The 21,347-nt window shown below is 46.7% G+C and overlaps 1 protein-coding gene across 2 annotated transcripts in view; it reads right to left on the bottom strand.

Annotated features, from left to right (window-relative positions):
- Positions 1–14,657: 14,657 nt before the first annotated feature.
- The window catches only part of Rasgrf1 (Ras protein specific guanine nucleotide releasing factor 1), a 106,477-nt gene continuing 99,787 nt past the window's right edge, over positions 14,658–21,347 (bottom strand). For both annotated transcript variants that reach the window (XM_051140231.1, XM_051140232.1), the window contains one exon: positions 14,658–14,939. In XM_051140231.1, the coding sequence (XP_050996188.1) occupies positions 14,847–14,939 (93 nt within the window). In that variant the 3' untranslated portion in view covers positions 14,658–14,846. The remainder of the gene's footprint in view (positions 14,940–21,347) is intronic.

Genomic DNA, 21,347 nt, shown 5'->3' with positions numbered 1-21,347 from the left:
AACACATTGTTGGTAGGCTGGGCTAAGCTGCGATGTTTAGCAAATTGGATGTACAATAAAATGCATTCTTGGTTTATAGTGTTTTCAACTATGGAAGTTGAAGAGCACTTGCATTTTATTTTTTATATGTTTTCTGCCAAGCACATGCATACTTGCACTTTCAAGTGTTGTCATGTGTATGCGTACAGGTGTTCCACAAAAGTGAGCATGCATATGCATGTGGTGGACCCAAGTTGACTCTCGGTGTCTTTCTTGACCATCTGCTTTATTTATTGAGTGGATTCTAGCTATTCTAGCCAGTCTGCTTGCTATGAGTGAGTTCCTGCCTCTGCCTCTTGAATGCTGTGATGAAACACAAGGCACTGTAACCTGCATGGTTACTACTTGGAGTGTAAGTCCCTCATCTGATAAAGATGTCCTCTGATGCAGTTGTCCTACCTAGCAGGTGTGCTGGGGCTGCCTCATCCTTCTGTCACTCTGGCCTCCTGGAGAGCAGCAGGATTTCAGGACCTAGCATATTGAATTAGCCCAGGGTTGCTCCTTTGATCACCCTGAAGGCAGAAGCCCCTGGGGTAGTGAGAGGAGGAGGGCATCTACCTGGTCACCTGGGGACCACTGTGTGGTTCTAGTTTTGCCACGAATTCCTTCTGCCACCTGAACAAATGGTTTGCTCTCTGAAAAAAAATGGCTTCAGTGTCCTTGTCTCCCAGAAGGGTTAAATATAGTCACAAGAAAAGTGTTGTAGCGTAGCCCTGAGCATGGCATTGCAACGGTAACTGACCACATGTGGGCTTCATCGAAGTCCAGCAGCACTCTGTATCCCGAGCTTGTGGTGTAAGGCTCTCTCTCTTTCAGCCAGTGGCACCTGATTTTTGTTTTCTTGCCCCTTTTCTGCAGGATTCCCCGAGTGTTTGGTTATAGGTCTCAGCATCTGCTCCCAAAAGTTGCTGGATGAAGCCTATCTGATGATCAACATTGCTAAGCTCAGGTCAGCGAGTATAGCAGAGTGTTATTAAGACTTGTCATTGACTTGTAATTTTATTTATTTATTTTGTCAGTCATGTTTGGTTCTATCCTAGGTCTCTGGGCTATCCACTCTGTAGTATTTGGCCTTCCAGGCAGTGTCAGGTGCCGGCTCCCTTTCATAGCATGGGTCTCAAACTGAACCAGTCATTGGTTGGCCACTCCCACCCACGCTTTGATGGTGAATGTGTCTACCCTACTGGAGTGGAGATGGTGAAGTGTTGACTCTGTTTCTTAACAATTAAACTTTATTATACAACCCAACTAGTTTACACAAAAGGGAAAAAAGGTTAAAGGAAAACAAGAGTGAACCTTCTGGTATCCGTTCCATGGGAATGGGTCCCTTGGTGTCTCTGACCTGTGTGCTGGTCTGGCCTGTTCACTGATCCTCTTCCCGATCCAAGTGCGCTCAAGCCAGGTCTGAACCTGCTACTCCTCTCTCCTCTCTGCCTGCCTGCCTGTCGTGTGCAAAGGGCGGTCTCCCTCTCTCATTGAGGGTTGATTAGAAACACAATAGTCCAGGTGGAGTCCCCAGGTCCGCTTCCTGAATTCCAAACCCAGGATGACTCCACCTTGTCTATCTCAAGGTTAATCTCAGGGAGTACCCTTGGTGTGTCCAAGGGCAAAGCCCGCCAAGACTGCTTTCATCTGTGACAAAGCGTACAATCCTTTCCACAGTGAAGGCTGGTGTTGGTGGCAGAGCCTTGTGGAGGCCAGGCTCTCTGTAGAGTCTTCGAGTACCTTTCTTCAGGTCATCTGGTCAAATATCTTCTCAGTACTGCTGGGAAGGGGCTTTTCCTCTTAAAGCAAACCCAAGTCAATTGACTTCAAAACAAGATCATCTTGAGAGCCTTGTAATAACAGGAGCCTCAAAGGCAGAATGCTGTACGGTATCCACCAGAGAAGACTGCTCAAACATGGGGCTAAGGCAACAGAAATCTTTATTAGCTGGCCAGCAACTAGGTGCTCTCTGAGCCTTTTTCATGGTGAGCTTTTAAACACAAAAAGCACACTCTGGTCGACATATTTCAGCTAACAGGAATAGTTATCCAGAAGCAGAACCACAGAAGCCAAAAAGCAAGGTTGGCACATTTAGAGACTTTCCCAGAACTACGGACTTTGGTGGATTAGGTCTTTGTTTTCATTTTGGCAGGTGGTGCTGTTTAGCTGCTAAGTTTTATGGCCTGGGTGGTACTTCCATCATGGAGTCAGTTGTGCTAAGGTCTGGGGCCTCCTAAGGTCTGGGCCCCTCCGATGATAGAGGGCTGGGCAGAGCATAAAGAGGTCTAGCACAGAGAGGCTAAGAGAACAAACGACAGGCTTCATGGTTTAGAGTCTCTGTCCCTAAGGCCACATGCATTACAGGGATGAACTTTGGGAGTCTGTACTCTTTATTCTCACACGGATAATGTGACTGAGCCTTTAAGTGCCTTGGCTAAGACTACAACTGATCTGGGAGTGGAAATTTGAATGCCTGGATAACTGAACACACAACTCTGGGCTTAATTAGGAAAGTGCTTGCTATACAAGTGCGGGGATCTGAGTTCAATTCCTGGCAGCTACATAGAAACTGGCCCCTGTGGCTCAGGCTTATAATCCTATTACTGGCCAGCAAGAAACAGGTATATTCTTAGTGACTGATGGCCAACCAGCCTAGGTGAATCATCAAACAACAGGTTCCAGTAAGGGTCCCTGCCTCAGAGAACAGGGTAGATGGCTCACGTGGGCGCGCGCGCGCGTGCTAACACACACGCACACACATACACAGAGACACACACACATACAGACACATGTATGCATACACACACACGTTTTTCGAGTAACCTCTGCCCTGTGAAAGTGGATGAAGGAAACTGACACTTGTCTACTTTCCTAACTTCCTAAGCCCAGAATCCCAAATGGCCTCAGGAGGGCTTTGGAATCCAGTCAACCCCAGCTTCTGGGCTCTACAGTCAACCAACATGCAGAATGCCTGATGCATGCATGCAGATCCTGATGATCATCTGGCCGCTGCCACTGGCCCCACTCTACATCCACTATTATTTTTCTTAGGACAAATTTGTTGCTTCCCTGTCCCCCCAACTTTTCCTCATCTCAGTCTGTTACCTACATAGAGTCTTCCAGAGCCAACGTCTAGCACACAGACTGGGTTGTGAGCAGATTCAGCCCTAGGCTCGACCCACAACATCTCATTATGACAACACTGACTGCAGCAACGAGACGGTGGCCACCATTCACATGGAATTTGTTTTTCAACGCTTATAAAAATCCCGCCAGATTTCTTTCAACAATTTTATATTTTAAGTTAAAAATATGCATATTTGTTAAGTGTGTGTATGTGCATGTCTGCATGCATTCTCGCGCGCGCGTGTGTGTGTATCTCTGTGTGTGTGTATCTGTGTGTGTGTGTGTGTGTGTGTGTGTGTGTGTGTGTGTGTGTGTAGGTGCCACAATGTATAGAAACCAGAGGACAATTTGTAGGAGTTGGTTCTCTCAGGCTATCTAGCTTAGTGGCAAATGCCGTCACTAGCTGAGCCATCTTGCTGCCTTCCCCTTTTAGTTTTTTATTAGAATATATTAATTATATATGATAATAGTTTCATTATGAAAATTTCACACTTGTATATACTGTATTTTGGTTATATTTATCCCCATGATTCTTTCTTGTCCCTGTTGTGGCATTCAAATCCACTGGGGGAGATCAGAGATTTAGACTCAATTCAAATTTAGATTAAATGAATTTATTCTTACTGCTAGCAGAAGGACTTAGAGCCAGTACAGCATGCTGTGCAAAGTGGAGGTTAAGGGGCCTTTAAGGGCAGACAGCAGAAAGATATGCAATGTAATTACAGATGTCCATGTAATTCACAGCTGGGCAAGAGACTCGTTTTACTTCCCTCGGTTGTCTTTTCCTTCCCGCTACATAGTGATAAAAAGGCCGTTCCATCCCTTTCCCCTAAGATCAGCAGGTTTTACAGAAGTGGAGGCAGCTGTTCATTCCTCACAGACCATTACCCTGTCTTATCTCACCTGCAGCCACTAGGCTCCCAGGCATTCGGAGCTAAAGGTCAATGGCCCTTAAGGGGTGCCTGGCTCTGAATTAGGTTTCTTTAGTCATCACAGGGAACCTGTGTAATATTACTCAGGTCCGAGCGCTCTAGTGATTGGGATAGAGAAGCTCACTTCTGGGCAGGCAAAACAACAGTGCCATCAGGCCAAGGCTGGCTGCCGCGTCTTTACAGTTCCACCCCCATAGTCCCCTTGCAAGAGACTATAGTTGTGGTCTATGGCTTTGCCCTTTCTTTCTTTCTTTCTTTCTTTCTTTCTTTCTTTCTTTCTTTCTTTCTTTTTAATGACCCACTGACTTTAACTGGAGTTCCTTATATAGAAACTATAAATAGGTTATTGACTAGAGCCTGGGCACTTAGCAATGGTTTTAGTACTGAAAAAAAAAATGTCTTTCTCTATCTCAGCAACCATTAACTGTCTTTAGAGCACTAGAGAGGAGGGTCAGTCCTCATGACCTCCCTCTCCACTCTGACAGGATGTTGACAGGACTGGGACCTGTGAGATGGCTCAGAGGGTAAAGGGCTTGCTGTGCACTAGCCAGGTGATCCCTGGACCTTACATAAAGTTGTCCCTGACCTCCTCAAATGATAACAAATAAAGTAAAAAGAAAAGAAGGCTGACAGGCCCAGTCCTGGGGCCATCCATCTTGTGCTCATAACTACAGCTGCTGAGTTCCAGAGCACAATGGAGGCATTAGGCCCAGGACAGTCTTCCACAGCATTTCCAAAGGCCTCCTCTACACTTTCTTACAAAGCTCTTACATGCTTGCTGCTCCCCAAGACTCGGAGGATGTCCCATTTAAGGTTCAGCTTTCAGCGATCAGTTATTCTCAGAACACAGACCGGCTACAAGTCTCTTCAGGAACCTCTACCCACTGCAAAAGGAGGCCTCACTGATGAGTCTGAGGGCAGCTCTGACCTATGGGCCTAAAGCAAAACATTCAGAGGATTAGCTGTTGGGTACATTGTATCAGGTTAGCAAATGGACAGTAGTAACTTCCCCACTAAGGCCTATGACCTCCCCAAGGTTGGTTTTTTTTTTTTTTTTTTTGGTTTTTCGAGACAGGGTTTCTCTGTGTAGCCTTGGCCATCATGGACTCACTTTGTAGACCAGGCTGGCCTCGAACTCACATTGATCCGCCTGCCTCTGCCTCCCAAGTGCTGGGATTAAAGGCGTGCACCACCATGCCCGGTAAGGTTGGGTTTTTGATGGAGTTCCCAATACTGGATGTGAATGGCTTCTCTTGGAGCAGGCCTCAGCTCCAGTCATTAAATGGTTGATTATCCATAATAGGCAGGAAAGGGAAACAACTTAAATGTCCTTCAACTGACAGAGGGATGATGAAAATGCGGCACACATGTACTATGGAATACTCTTTGGCTATAGAGAACAATGAAATTATAAAATTTGTAGGCAAATTTATGGATGGGACTAGAAAAGTTTATACTGAGTGAGGTAGCTCAGAGCCAGAAAGAAAAGCTTGAAATTTCTCCTTCATCTGAGGTTCCTACTCCAAACCATCAGATGTAAACACACGCTCTAACCGTAGAAACCGGGAAAGAAAACACGTCAGGGAGCAACCAAAAAGGGGAATAGGATAGCAGGGTACAAGTGATCTGATGAGGGAAATGGGGAAAACAGGGATGCTCTGGTTAGGGATGGGGAGGGAGATGAATAAAGAAGGAAGGAAGGTAAAACTAACAATAAGGATGTCTGGAAAAGCCATATGAAATAATATTTTATTTATTTGCTTAAAATTACAGAGTCGGGCGTGGTGGCGCATGCCTTTAATCCCAGCACTCGGGAGGCAGAGGCAGGCAGATCGCTGTGAGTTCGAGGCCAGCCTGGTCTACAAAGTGAATCCAGGATGGCCAAGGCTACACAGAGAAACCCTGTCTCAAAAAACAAAACAAAACAAAAATTACATATAGGTCTGTGTATTCATATACATGTATAGTTTAAATAAAAACATTCCCCATTTGGGCTGACAATGCTCCCTACAAAGGCCAGAGATTGTATAACAGATACCCTAACATGAGGCATGAGAAGTCCCTGGTTTGATTGTCAATTCTACAATTGGGCAACCCCCTCTACCATTAAATAGAATGAGGGTTCTGATTGGCTAAACAAAGATAGGGAAGATTTGGAAAACAACAACACCCGTATATGCAAGACGGTGGTGGGACATGCCTTTATTTCCAGCACACAGAGGGTAGGAAGCAGGAGGATCTCTGTGAGTTTGAAGTCAGCCTGGTTTACAGAGTGAGTTCCAGGACAGCTAAGGCTACACAGAGAAAGCCCTGTCTTGAAAAGCCAAAAAACCAGATAAGAGAAGATTACCTCTGTCCATTATTTCCTTGAAAGATAGGTAAGAAGCAGAGGCCGGGGAACAATAGACAAGTCACTAATTAACATTAGATGTCTCAGTTGTTTTGTTTTTGATACACTACTCCATATGAAGTCCCAGGCCGGAGTAGATATTGAAATCTTCCTGCCTTAGCTGAGATTACATGTGCTCACCAAGGTTATTTTTCTGTAGGGATTAAGATAGAGGGAACTTTAGTACCACAGCAAATGAAACGAACCTGTTGGGAAGTGGAGTCATTACCTCTCGATTGCTGATTTTGCCCATCATCTGGGCCATGGAGTTTCAGCTTCTTGAGCTTTACCATGAGTGATTCCATTTTGATTCGTGGTCTTGGCTAGTGGGCACTAGTGTAGGGTTTTAGTCCACGGTGAGGAGAGGTCTTCTGTAAGTTTCACCTAATAGGCGTGAAGGAGTTCAGCCACCACAATGGCTTCAGTTGGATTGTGAAGTGACTTGGGCCTTTTAAGTTAGCTTCATCATAGACCAGATGACATCCTGCTTAGCCATCACTGTGGGTCAGAGAAGAGCCCCCAGAAGGGCATTTTCTGATTACATAAGGCAGCGTTTGCCCCCTAGGAGGCCAAGGAACAAGCATTATAGCATCTTTTGGCCAAGCACAGAGAGCTCTGCATTGTAGCCTAGCACAACATAGAGGCCTGAGGAGGACAGCAGAAGCTAGCCTTCCATCACAGGCCTGGGGAAGTGGGGGTGGTGGTGTCATGCTGTGTAAGGCAGTCATAGACCGTGTTTATTTAAAAATGGGGTTTGAAGCTGGGTGTGGTGACACACACATGTAATCCTGGTACTCAGGGAGGCAGAGGCAGGTAGATGGCTCTGAGGTCAAGACCAGCCTGGTCTACAAAGTGAGTTGTGAGGAAGAGAGGGACTTCAGAACACATCTGCCTCCAGCTTCCTTCCCAGGGCCTCCTTTATTCTGTGATGGGGCAGGACAGTGCAGAGGTTCTTCCGGCTTGTAGTTTTGCTGAGGTCTGTTTCCAGGTTTAACTAGAATCTGATCTCCTTGGTGGAGAATCCCATGGAAAGTTTCTGGGCTCTATTCTAGGAACCAAAGGTCAGGATGTCCCAACGAACTTATCTCAGCCTTTGTTAAAACTGCTTGTTTGTGCCGAACCCCCTACAGCTAGCCATTTATCTTAGCTGCCTGTTTGTTCAGAACCTCTCTACAGCTGGCTAGCCACTTATCTTAGCTTCAGTCAAGTGATTGCTTCACACTGCTTACTCTGTGAAGGCCCCTCAGCAGCTACATGCCTCCATGAGGTCTGTGCTCATAAAAACCTCTTATTCTGGACACTCATGACCATGCCTGGGTGCCCAAACACTTAGCTGTGGTCCCAGCCAGCTGAGAAAGACTTTCAATTGGCTACACACTAGGTCTGAGTGGTCATCTCTGATGGGCTCCCTGTAATAATTCTCCCATCATTGACAAAGTCTCACTATACTCTTACTTTTTGTTGAAAATTTTAGACCCTCTGTGACATATCCCTATTCCGATTATACTGATGAACACTACGGCATCCATCCATCCATCCATCCATCCATCCATCCGTCCATCCATCCGTCGGCCAGCTGTCTGTCTTGGGCACAGCCTTACCTTTAACCCTCCTCTGCACTCCTCTACAACCACACCCTTTTTACCCATACTGGAAATCTCCTCTTCCTGAATTCCTATGCTAATTACCCGTATTTCACACAGTCTTTCTTGTTTAATCCTGTCTGACTTGTATGGTTTCCTGAATGGACTGACTGTGAACACTCTTGCATCCTTTGGCTACTAGTCTGAGAGGGAGCACCCATACCTTACTGTGGGTTGGCAGTTCTGGAGATCTGTGGTGATCCTGTACCCTGCCTTCATTGGGGAGATGTAGGCTGACATCCTTTCAAACTCAAAGGCAGAACCTGAAATCCTGGCATCCCTGTAGACTTGTGCAGCCGGCAGCCACTGCTTGTTCTGAGTCACAGAGCAAGAGGCTGGTGACATTGACTATGCTTGGTGGTTTGGTTTTGGGCTCCGGATGACTGAGGTTTGGAGATACTGTGCAGATACCTGCAGAAGAGGCCCTGGGGTCTCGGGAAGGCACTCTTTGTGAGCCAGCATCATGTATGGGGTTGTGAACATGTTGGAGGCTGACAGGGAACAGAGTCAGACACAGAGGCTTCACATTCAGGCTTGGTATGGAGCTGGAGAGGGATTGTGGGCCCCAGACCCTTGTGCAAGCCAAAGGACAGCTTTCAGACTGTCCTGGAGCCTGGAGAGCACTTTCCCTGGGTCAACACAGTTTTCTGACTCCCCTTCCTGCTACTCTGGAGTGGCCTGGACTGGTCATGAGTCACCTGATCTGAGTTTGGGGCTAATTGCTTGGTAAACATCCACCATCATAGATGCTACGATAAGGTCTGAGGAAAGGACTGACGGCACGATCGTGGCAATCAGGTTGGCTGACAGGGACTCACAGGATTTCACCACCGTTCCATGATGTGGTACTTCTAGGTGATTTCCTGAGCCAGCCACTTACTTACCTCTCATGCTGGCCCCACCACCTACCATGGCCCCTTCATAGCATCTGACCTTCCTCTTCTCTCTGCACTCCCCGGCACATTCCTAGTCAGGGGCTGACTTACCTGAGACACCCTGATATTCTTTTCTACCAGGAACCCTAAGTTTCTATGCTTTCAAGAGTCTGTTTTTATTTGGTTTTGTGGTGGCCATGGGCCTGGGCTTTGCTCTTCCTAGGCAAGGGCTCCCCACCGAGCTACAGTCCCAGCCCCAAAGGCTGGAGCACAGGCTTCTTCATCAATGTGGTCCCAGCATCATTGTCACAGGGATTCTGACCGCCAAGGCTTCCCACCTGTGCAGTTCACAACCCTCCTTAGGCAAACTGCTGAGTCCCTGTAGCTGAGAGGCCAGGGCCATTGTCTCAACCTTAGTAGCACTGCTTTACGGACATAGTACATCCAGCCCTGAAATCCTGGCCTCAAGTGATCCTTCTGTCTCAGCTCTGGTAGTGGGGACTTCAGGTATGCTGCACTGTGCATGACTTTGATCTGACACTGAGGCTAAATTCACACATCATAAAATTAATCATTTTAGGATAGGCTTGTTGGTGTGTGCCTGTGATCCTAGCACTGACACAGGCAGCACTTCCAAACTCTGAAAGTTTGAAGCTAGGCTGGTCTACACAGTGAATATCAAACCGGGGAGGGTGACATAGAAAGAGCCTGTCTCAAAAAACAAACCAACAAGCATTCAGGAGGCAGAGGCAGGCGGATCTCTGTGAGTTCGAGGTCTGCCTGGTCTACAAAGTGCTTCCAGGACAGCCAGGGCTGTTACACAGAGACACTGTCTCAAACAAAACAAAACAAGCCCCCTCCCTGCTAAAAAACAAGCAAACAAAACCAACTCCCCAAACAAAAATCCAAAAAGCCACCAGAATAAAAAGGAGAACAAAAACACCCTAACATTTTTTTTTTTTTTTTTTTTGTTTTTTTTTTTTTTTTTCGAGACAGGGTTTCTCTGTGTAGCCTTGGCCATCCTGGACTCACTTTGTAGACCAGGCTGGCCTCGAACTCACAGCGATCCGCCTGCTTCTGCCTCCCGAGTGCTGGGATTAAAGGCATGCGCCACCACGCCCGGCTCCACCCTAACATTTTAAAGTGTACAATTCAGTATGTTTAGTATGTGCACAGTATTATGCAACCATTACCCTCGCTCTAGTTTCTTTTTTGTTTCTTCTTCTTCTTTTTCTTCTTTTTTTTTTTTGGGCCGGGCGTGGTGGCGCATGCCTTTAATCCCAGCACTCGGGAGGCAGAGGCAGGTGGATCGCTGTGAGTTCGAGGGCAGCCTCGTCTACAAAGTGAGTCCAGGACAGCCAAAGCTATCACAGAGAAACCTCGTCTCAAAAAAAAAACCAAAAAAAAAAAAAAAAAATTTTTTTTAAAAAAATGAAAAAAAATTTTTTTTTCTTTAAATTTAGAACATCAAGCTTGGTAGATAAGTGCCTTGACCAGGTGATCTGTCTTTCTGGCCCTTGATTAGGATTTTTCAAAGTCTCATGTAGCCTACACCGACTTAGGACCTCAGGCAGACTAGGCAGGCTCTCTACCACTGAGTTATGTGTAGCATCAGCTCATTTGTTATTTTTAAACATATTAATAATAAATCAATCATCCCAAAGTTTTGGTTTTGAATAAAAAATTAGCAACACAATTATATTGGTAGATATTATCCATCTATGCAAAAGATTTTAGGGATTTCCAATAAGTTTTAGGAGTATATAGGTCTCTTAGAAGCCAAAATGTTGGAGACCAGATGACCCACAATGACTGTACAAATGATGCTTCCTGGATGGAGAGATAACTAAAATATGACACAGCCAGGGCCTCATGAGCCTCTGGAAGTGGGAAGTGAGAGGTGACATTGCTGACTTGGCTAAGTGGAATTGTTAGCAGAGGGGACAGGAATGGTGTCGAAAATGGCAGAAATGGCAGGTCAGCCTGGTACAGATGTGTTGGAGGTGGGTGTAGGGAACCTAAACTGGGACAGTGGCTTAACAGTTGGCTGTAATGGTGAGGAGCTAGGAAGAGGGTGGTGGCATCTGGAACTGGAAGTGTGGGCTTCTTCTCCTCCTGGAGTCATTAGCACAGGAACTCTGGGGGCTGGCAGATGCTTGGTATCTAGGCATGCACATGCAGGGACTCATTCCATGATGTGGGCAGATGGGAGGCACCTCTGTCCTCCTCAGCAGGACTGCCATTGGGTAAAGACACTTACCATTAAACAGAACGAGCATTAGCAGCTTGGGGAGGGGCAGCCAGATGCCAGTGGCACCATTTGCCACCATGAAGCCCGCTTACACCCAAAGACACTGTGATGATTAACCTTCTGTTTTGTTGTTGTTGTTGTTTGTTTGTTTGTTTTTTTGTAAGTAGCAAACTAACTACTATTTTCGTGCACAACAGCAAAGGAAGCAGGGCTCCTCCACTCCTCTTCCTCATTAAGGGCCAAGCCCCAGGCATCTGAGCCCCAGGAAGGCCAGTGCCAGCCACATGAAAGAAGTGGTTTTGGAGATCATTGCTGAAATGTAGGAGGAGCTCTCCACACACAGGATGGTTGGTGAACGTGTCTAGGCCATCCTCGGTAGAAAGGGATAGAGCCTTGCTGAAGAGAACGGCTCCAGGAACTCCCCAGGGGGAACAGAAACTTAGCTGTGAAGGCCACCAATAACGCCAAGGTCACAACAGCGTGTGGCGGTGTTTTCACCTCCAGGGGAACATAGTCCTAAACAGTGGGCATGGGTTGGCTGCAGCACCCGAAAAAGGGCCAGGAGAGATGATGTGATAGATAGATAGATGAGCCTGTCCCAGGGCACCATTAGGTTCAGCAGCCCTAGCTCCTCCCCTGGGACTCTTCTCTGAGAGGCCACCCTGGGGACAGCAGCTGGAAAGGAGCTGCCAGGTTCTGTGCCACCTCCGTTGGCATAGCTGTACTTGCAGAACCTGCTGAGGGGGTGAAGAGCTTCCTGGAAGGGGAGATCTCCTGGGGCTTTCCCAGCATCCAGCATTCACTCCTCTTCGTGGTGCAGCACACCGAGCTGCACAGAAGACTTGGTCAAGTAGCCGAGCTGGCACAAGCATCGGCACTTGTCTGCCGCACCAATCACTCCCACCTTTCCCCCCAGGCCCAGCCACTTAGTGCAGGTAGCTTCCGGGAAGCATTCCAGGCTTCTATGCTGGTTATCGCCACACAGCTCTTGGCCAGGGATACCAGCCTCAAGATCCTACAGAAAGCCTTCCCTCTAGAGGTCTCATCCAGTGTGACCACAGCCACTGTCTTGTTCTCATTGGCCTTCGCCTCATAGAACTCCGTGAAGTCAGGGAGAAACTGTCTTGTGTACCAATGACAGCCACAGCTAGGGCCTCCTGGGCCACATCCTGGGGCAAGCAGTGCTGCTTTGCTGAGTATTTCATGTATATCCTTGGCATACTTGGTGACAAGGCACTTGTTCTAGGCCATTTGAAAGTGCCAGACTTCTGTCATCAGCTCGGTGCTCTTTTATTTTTTTTTCCTGAGACCATGGGCACAAGACTCACCCAGATCTGTCTTGCTGGGAGGACCTGGGCAGCATGGTGGGCAGGTTGGTGTAATAGCTCATGGCTGCTTTAAATCGAAAGTAGCTCTAGGAGCTCTTGGCTGCCTGGTGGTTCATCTTGACTGTTGGGTTGATGGGATTCCGTTTCCACATGGAAGCAAATCTCTGAGCGTGCCGTCTGTGAAGGAATCTCTAGGCTAAGTTAATCTAAGTGGGAAAACACGCGTTGGGGTCCTGGACTAAATAAAGAAGACATCACACAGGTCATGTTTCCTTGGCATCCCCCAGGATTCTTTCTGCACCCATGGCTGGAAGGGTGGCTCTCATAGTCTGTTTCTCTAAGTCACCGAAAGATAGCTATACATTTCCCCCCTTCTTCTTCTTCCTATTGAGAGCAATGTGCTTGTGCTTGACATATAGACTGTTGTGTCTCATTCTGAGGCTGGTCTTTAGAAGCCTTGCAAAGTTCTTCCTGAGACTGGGAGCAGCGGTCACTCTTGGGATGCAGCTGCCATATGGCAAGACACAATGTCACATAAAGATGCCACTGTGAGCGATCCTGTTGACACCCCCAGAACAGCACCTGGCAAACGTCAACTTCCAGCTGCAAAGAAGGGTCACCTTGGGTGTCTAGGCCAGTGCACCTTCATATGACTCCAGCCCTGGCTCCTGTGCAAGACTGTAGTCTAATAGGAGTCCCCCAGCAAGAGCTGCTAGGGAGGCCCAGTAAGCCCCCAGAACTGGGGAAAGTAATGCAACCAGTTTTAAGGCACTCAGTTTCTGAGTGATTTGTTTTGGGTACAATAGGTGATGGGAGCAGCCAACTTCATCAGACCAAAGCAGGCAATGACATCACTGCCACTTGAGAGCGCTGATGCTAGCCCAGGGGAGGAAAAAAAAAAAAAAAAAAAATATATATATATATATATATATATATATATATATATATAGAGAGAGAGAGAGAGAGAGAGCGAGCAAATGAAACCCATCAAAACTCACTGTTCACCCTGAGATAGAATAGATTTATTAGCAAGAGGTAATCAGGAAACATATATTTTTACAAAAAATGGAAAAATTTTTTTCCAAACAAGCTGTAAGTTGAAATATTTTAGGGCTTGAAATAGAATTCTCATACCACTAGGTATTGCTTACAGCAAAAGTTGTCTGTCTGCTGTAGTGGAGCATGCCTGCCACTTCTGAGTGAGCCTGTGTTCTTTCTACTGTACAGAGTAAAAAAAAATCATGGTAATATTCACAGAATAAGCACTACCTTACTATATTCCTGCTAGAAGGCATTTAGACAGGACTACAGTATATGCAATAAAAACACTCGGTTATTGAGTTTCTAATTCTACGTCATGGGACTAATTACCACAAGGTATACAGACTCAGGGCATCTCAACATAAGCTGGTAGTGACTGCCAGGCAGCTGAAAGAGGAGAAGTGACATTGTGTGTGTGTGTGTGTGTGTGTGTGTTTGTGTGTTCCTGCTCTCCAGTGGAGGCTGGGCAGAGGTCGGCCAAGGTCACCACGACTCGGTGTTGGAATTCCATTTTCCTAGAGCAGTTCTAGGGCCGTGTCCACTTCTGCTGAGCCTGCTGTTCATGCTGTCTGGTGTTAATCCTAGAGCAGAGAGCTGCATGGTGCCAGAAGTGGCGGCATTTGGTGCGAGGGGGGCGTGGTTGTCAGCTGAGAGGACTCCCTTCCCAGCCAGATTTAGTGGGGGGGAGAGGGGAGGGGAGACAAATGGGGACTGTTGAGACCTGCGATTTTGGCTTGAAGAAGCTGCTTTAGAACTTGGCATCACCGTCAGCAGGAAGGGGCGTCAAGGATTGGACTTGCAGGTATGGCTTCCCCCTCCCTCCTCCCCCTCCCCCCCCATCCCCCAGTTATAACAACTACATGGAACATGCTGGGGAGGATGCCTGGGTGGCCTGAGCCAACCCAGGGGCCTGGGCTGGGAGGGATGAAGCAGGACTGGAGTTTGAGACTTGTGTCACGTGGGTTCTGTCTCCCCTTCTGATTGGATGAGGGCCTGGGAGAGCTGACAGGGAGTACAGCTGTTCGAAGGAACAGGCTCCGCAGGGGGTGGGGTGGGGCAGAGTCTGAGACAGTGCAGAAATTCATATTCCGGTTCTACAGGAATCTAAGAACAAGAACAGATTTGTATTCTTGGAGGAGCATGTACTGAAGAAGAAATCCAGAGGAACCAAACGATTATGTACAATATCATACAGCAGAAGTCCACGGGAGCGGCTGGGACATAGGAGCGTACAGCTTCAGGTGGGGAGTTTTGGTTCTATCCGGAGAGAAGACTCGTAGAGACTTTCTTCGTCCATTACAAAAGATTGATCCAGCAAGTACTGAGTTACCTGAAATGAGAGGAAGGAGCAACAGAATTGCTATGGACACCGATGTCCTGTGAAAAAAATTTCTTTTCTTTTCTTTTTTTTTTTTTTCAGACAGGGGCTTACTTTATAGCCCAAGGCTGGTCTGGAACTCACTCTGTAGCCCAGGTTAACTTTGAACTTGAGACCACTCTTCTGTTTTGGTCTGCCAAATGTGGGAATTAGTGATGTACCTCGGCGTGCCTGGTGGAGCCAAATACTTCCTTGCGTTCTCACGTGTGTGAGACACAGCGTTTTGGCTTCCTCCACCTCCGAAAGGGTTCGAGATGTGACAAATCTAACTCTAGCCTTGAACTCAGGATCCCTCGCCTCGGCTTCCCAAGCGTTGGCACCAGCATACATGGCTATGTTTTGTCTTAATATAACTTTTTCTTTCTTCTTTCTTTTTAAAATTTTAATTACTAGTTTTTAAAGTTTTTTTCAAGGCAGAATTTCTTTGTGTACTAGCTTTGGCTGTCCTGAAATTCACTTTGTAGACAAGGCTGGCCTCAAACTCACACAAATCCACCTGCCTCTGTCTCCCCAGTGCTTGGATTAAAGGTGTGAGCCACCATACCCTGCATAACTTTTAAAAAAAATTATGGTTTAAGATGGTTTATGGTTTATCTTGTGCCAGCACTCGGAGGCAGAGGCAGGCACTGCTGTGAGTTCGAGGCCAGTCTGGTCTACAAAGTGAGTCCAGTATAGCCAAGACAGCCAAGGCTACACAGAGAGACCCTGTCTCGAAAAATCGAACAACAACAACAAACAAACAAAACCAAAAAACCCTCCAAGTTTATCTTGTGAGCTGGATGCAGTGATGCACGCCTGCAATCCCAGCACTCAGGAGGCAGAAGCAGGCAAATCACTGTGAGTTCAAGGCCAGCCTGCTCTACAGAGCAAGTCCAGGACAGCCAAGGCTACACAGAGAAACCTTGTCTCAAAAAACCAAACCAAAAGCCGGGCGTGGCGGCGCACGCCTTTAATCCCAGCACTCGAGAGGCAGAGGCAGGCAGATCGCTGTGAGTTCGAGGCCAGCCTGGTCTACAAAGTGAGTCCAGGATGGCCAAGGCTACACAGAGAAACCCTGTCTCGAAAAACCAAAAAAAAAAAAAAAAAACCAAACCAAACCAAACCAAACAAAAAACAACCCCCCCAAAACCCAAAAACAAAACACACACCAGACACACACACACACACACACACACACACACACACACAACCCCCCCCAAAAAAACCAAAAAACCCACATGTGGTAAAAAATTACCCTTGACAGCATTTCTTTTCTCTTTCTTTCATTTTTTTCTTTAGTTGATCATGAGGAAATGTTTTGCTTGAGGAAAATAAACAACACCGTGAAAAGGCCAGGAGCTGAATCTTAGTGGTGGGTGGGTGCTCACAACCCTTGCAGTGTTGCAATGTGACCAGTTCCCTAGCAATGTCATGTGGAAATAGCCACACACTAGGGTTACACAGTGCTGTGAGACTCCTCTCAAGCAGCACTGTCTTGGGGAGGGCTTGTGGGGGCTCCCATGACTGAGTCTGAGGCAAAATGCTAGCATAAAACCTTGAGAATGGTCACCCTGGGAAACTGAGTTGTCTTTCCTCCTGCCTGCCCACTCTACTCTTGACTGTAAGTAAGCCTTTCCCTGAGTTCCTGTGCACTCAATGAGAGATCAGAGCTCGACGCTTGCAGGTGCCCCTGGATCCAAGGTTCATTTATTTGACAATTTGCCTTATTCCCTCTACAGAAACAAAGAACAAGAAGGAAAACGAAATGATCTCCGTGTTCTGTGCCTGAAAGTTTAACACTGGCTACTTCGGGGAAATCAAGACTGTTGCTTTTGTCTTGGGAAACCGTCTCTGCCACCATGATGGTAGGATGCTGCTGGATGCTGATTGACATTATTGCTGTCTGCTTGACAGCTCACACCCTGTACCTCTAGGAAGATGACCTTGCGTCTGGCATAACCCAGCCCTCTAGGTAAAGACAGAGTGACTTAGGACTGTAGGAAACAAAGCTGTCTCTTAGCCCTAGCCAGTAGCTCCAGGTAAGGGGTTCTTTCTAGAATATATAAATACACTCTGCTCCCAAAGCAGATGGACCAGTCCATTTCCATGTGAGTACAAAGTTCAATTTCCCTGAGATGTTGTCCTTGAACTGGTGACAAGTGGCACATCCATCTCTGCAGAGACACTCAGGAGACTTGAGGGGCAGTGGGGTTTGTGTGCATTGAGCCTCAGAGTGTGGCAGAAGGGGAAAGTAGTGGCAGGAGACAAGAGAACACCCTGAAATTTTGCTGCTAACTTTTTTTTTTTGGTTTTTTGAGACAGGGTTTCTCTGTGTAGCCTTGACTGTCCTGGACTCACTTTGTAGTCCAGGCTGGCCTTGAACCTACAGCGATCCGCCTGCCTCTGCCTCCTGAGTGCTGGGATTAAAAGCATGCGCCACCACGCCCCGGCTTTTGCTGCTAACTTTTGAGACTTTCAAGGGCACCATGTTTTCACCACAGTGCTTTTCAGAGACAGTACGTGACACACTTGCATAGATCCTTCAAATGCTGCAAAATTTAAGTAAATAGTTCTCTCTCTCTCTCTCTCTCTCTCTCTCTCTCTCTCTCTCTCTGTAGGTGTGCGCATGTAGAGGTGAGATAACAACCTTTGGTGTCCACCTGTACCCTCTTTGGGCCTCTTCTTAGCTGTGCACTGCTGTGTAGTGAGGCTAGTTGGCCTGTGTGATGGTTCAAATAAAAATGGCCCCCCATATGCTGGGCGTGGTGGCATATGCTGTAATCCCAGCACACGGGGAGGCAGAGGCAGGCGGATCTCTGTGAGTTTGAGGTCAGCCTGATCTACCAAGCAAGTCCTGAACAACCAAGGCTACACAGAGAAGCCCTGTCTCAACCAAACAAAACAAAATGAAACAAAACAAAAAAAGGAAAGAGAGGAGAGAGAGAGAGAGAGAGATCCCCATAGGCCCATAGGAATGGCAGTATTAGGAGGTGTGGTCTTGTCGGAGTAGGTGTGGCTTTTTGGGAGGAGGCGTGTTACTGGGAGCTGAGCTTTGGGGTCTCAGAAGCTCCCGCCTGGCCAGTGTGTCACTGTCACTTCCAGCTGCCTATGGATCAGATGTAGAACTTTCAGCTCCCTCTCCAGTACTGTGTCTGCCTGCATGCCACCACATTTCCTGCCATGATCATGGACTAAACCTCAAAACTAAGCCAGCCCTGATGAAATGTTTTCTTCTATAAGAGATGCTATGGTCATGGTGTCTCTTCACAGCAATAAAAGCCTAACTGAAGCATCCTGATTATCTGGAAATTTTCTGGTCTCTGCCTCCTGGTCATAGGAGTCAGAGACTCCCACTTGCCATTGGAGCACGGTGCTTATGAACATATAATGTGAACATGAACCATGACTGGATTTTATGGGCTTTGGGGATTTGAACTAAGGCCCCCTTGTAAATGCTTTACCCACTAGGCCTAGTGTTCTCAACCTTCCTAAATGCTGTGACCCTTTAACATAGTTTCTCATGTTGTGGTGACCCCAACCATAAAATTAGTTTCATTGCTATTTCATTAACTGTAATTTTGCTACTGTTATGAAATGTAATATAAATATCTGTGTTTTCTGATGGTCTCAGGTGACTCTTAAAAGATCTGTGACCCGCAGGTTAAGAACCACTGCATTAGGCCATCTCCTCAGCCTTTAATATTCTTTTCCTTTCGTTTTTTTTTTTTTTTTTCTGAGACAAGGTTTCTCTGTGTAGCCTTGGCTTTGCTGGACTCACTTTGTAGACTAGGCTGGCCTCGAACTCACAGAGATCTGCTTGCCTCTGCCTCCCGAGAGCTGGGACTAAAGGCGTCTGTCACCATGCCCAGCAATATTCTGTTTTGTTGTTTTGTTTTTGTTTTTTATTATACACTAAGTGCTGAGTGGCTGGGGATATAACTCACTTGGTACAGTGCTTGCCTTGCATGTATGAAGGTAAACCTGGCCCTCCAGAGGTACTTTTTTTTTTTTTTTTTAAGTGCTAGATGTGGTGGGAGACAGAGGAAGGGCAATCTTTGAGTCCAAGGCCAGGTTGGGCTATACATTGAGCTCAGGCCAGGCTGGGCTTTGTAGAGAGACCTTGTCTTAAAAAACAAAACAAAACAAAGTAACAGAGAGAGAGCACATGTACATCTTTGGCCTAGATCTTATGTGTGCAGGCACAAGTGTGTGCATGAGTGTGTGTGAGCACGTGCAGGTATACTGGAGACTGAACTTAGGGCCTACACTCTCAGCGTCTCTGGATAGAGTCATGATGAATAGCGTGACTCTTCCTCAGCCATGTGTTTCCTAGTGTAAGTGCCATCTTCTTATAACGTGTCCTATGGCAGCCATGACACTTAACTGCCATGCAATAGTATCATCTGATACACAAGTCATATTCAAATTTCAAGTGCCCTTCAAACAGCCTTCAGAGTATTTCCGTATTGTTACTATGTGTGTATATGTGGTGTGTGTGTGTGTGTGTGTGTGTGTGTGTGTGTGTGTGTGTGTGTGTGTTCATTCATGTGGCATAGTGTGCATGCGGAGATCAGAGGACAGCTTTTGGGAGTCCATTCTCTCTCTGTAGGTTCTGGGGATCAAACTGGGTTTATAGGCTTGCTTAGCTACCATGGTAGCCCCCATAGTGTTACTAAAGCCAGGGTCTAATCAACATTCGTACACTTTACCTAAATACCATGTGTCTTAGTGTCCTTTAACCTACGGTTCATCTTCCCTCCCCTCTTCTCCCTCCTCTGCCTCTCTCTCTCCCTCTCTCTTTCTCCCTCTCTTTGTTTGATTGATTGATTGACTGATTTTGCTATCCTAGACTGGATTGAGCACCAGGGCCTCACTCATGCTAAGCAAGCATTCTACCACTGATTGCTACTGCCGTACTATGGTTTTTGTTTCTTTGTCTATTTCCTTCCAGAGTGCAAATTCATGAGGACAAGTTTGTCTATCTTTTTTTATTTGGTTTTTCGAGACAGGGTTTCTCTGTGTAGCCTTGGCCATCCTGGACTCACTTTGTAGACCAGGCTGACCTCGAACTCACAGCGATCTGCCTGCCTCTGCCTCCCGAGTGCTGGGATTAAAGGCGTGCGCCACCACGCCCGGCTCTATCTTTTTTTTTTTTTTTTTTTTTTGGTTTTTCGAGACAAGGTTTCTCTGTGATAGCTTTGGCTGTCCTAGACTCACTTTGTAGACCAGGCTGGCCTCGAACTCACAGCGACCCACCTGCCTCTGCCTCCCAAGTGCTGGGATTAAAGGTGTGCGCCACCACGCCCGGCCAAGTTTGTCTATCTTGTATACGGTGCCTTGTGGCCTGAGATAGTGCTGGGAGTACAGTTCTCACCTTATAAATATGTATATATTGAATGAATTAAGAACAACATTATTAGTGGCCCAGTTAGTTGTGCAAAGATCTTATCTACATGCCAGAACAGAACATGGTACAGAATTAACGTTTTGTTGTTGTTTTCTGAGACAGGGTCTCTCTTTTATGTAGTTCTGCTGTCCTGGAACTCACCATGTAGACCAGGTTGACCTCAAACTCACAGAGATCCACCTGCCTCTGCCTCCTGAGTGCTGGGATTAAAGATGTGCACAACCATACCCAACATTTTTTTTTTTTTTTGAGACAGCGTTTCAGGTAGTCCAGGTTGGACTCAAATTTGCTACATAGCCACCTTTAAAGTGCTGGGATTACAGGCCCAGGCCATCATGCCTGCATTTATGCCGGGGATCCTACACAGGGCTTCAATCACACTCGGCAAGTACTCTGCCAATGTCCTTAACTCCAACACAAGATATTTCTTTGAGCTTGGTTTGTAGCTGAGAAACACTAAAATAAGCTAGATCTCCATCCACGTAAAGGACATGTGAGAGAAAAGGATTTCTCTGCAGCTTTAAGCAAGCATAAGGCCACTCTGTCTCAGGAAGGAGTGACTCCAGGTTGTCTTTGGCTATGCATTGAATCTGAAGTCGGTGTAGGCTACATGAGACTTTGAAAAATCCTAATCAAGGGCCAGAAAGACAGATCACCTGGTCAAGGCACTGGGCTACCAAACCTGGTGTTCTAAATTAAAAAAAAAAAATTTTATTCATATAAAAAAAAATTTTTTTTTTTTGGTTTTTTTTTCGAGACAGGGTTTCTCTGTGTAGCCTTGGCTGTCCTGGACTTACTTTGTAGACCAGGCTGGCCTGGAACTCACAGCGATCCACCTGCCTCTGCCTCCCGAGTGCTGGGATTAAAGGCATGCACCACCACACCCGGCCCCCCCCCCCAAAAAATTTTTTTTTTAAAATATGGGTGCTGAGAATTGAACTCAGGATCTCTGGAAGAACAGCCAGTGCTCTTAA

The sequence above is a fragment of the Acomys russatus genome, chromosome 32 (assembly GCF_903995435.1).
Source record: "Acomys russatus chromosome 32, mAcoRus1.1, whole genome shotgun sequence".
Classification (NCBI taxonomy): Eukaryota; Metazoa; Chordata; class Mammalia; order Rodentia; family Muridae; genus Acomys; species Acomys russatus.
The sequence above is the reverse complement of the archived record's forward strand: the minus strand, read 5'-3'. Positions and strand labels throughout refer to the sequence as shown.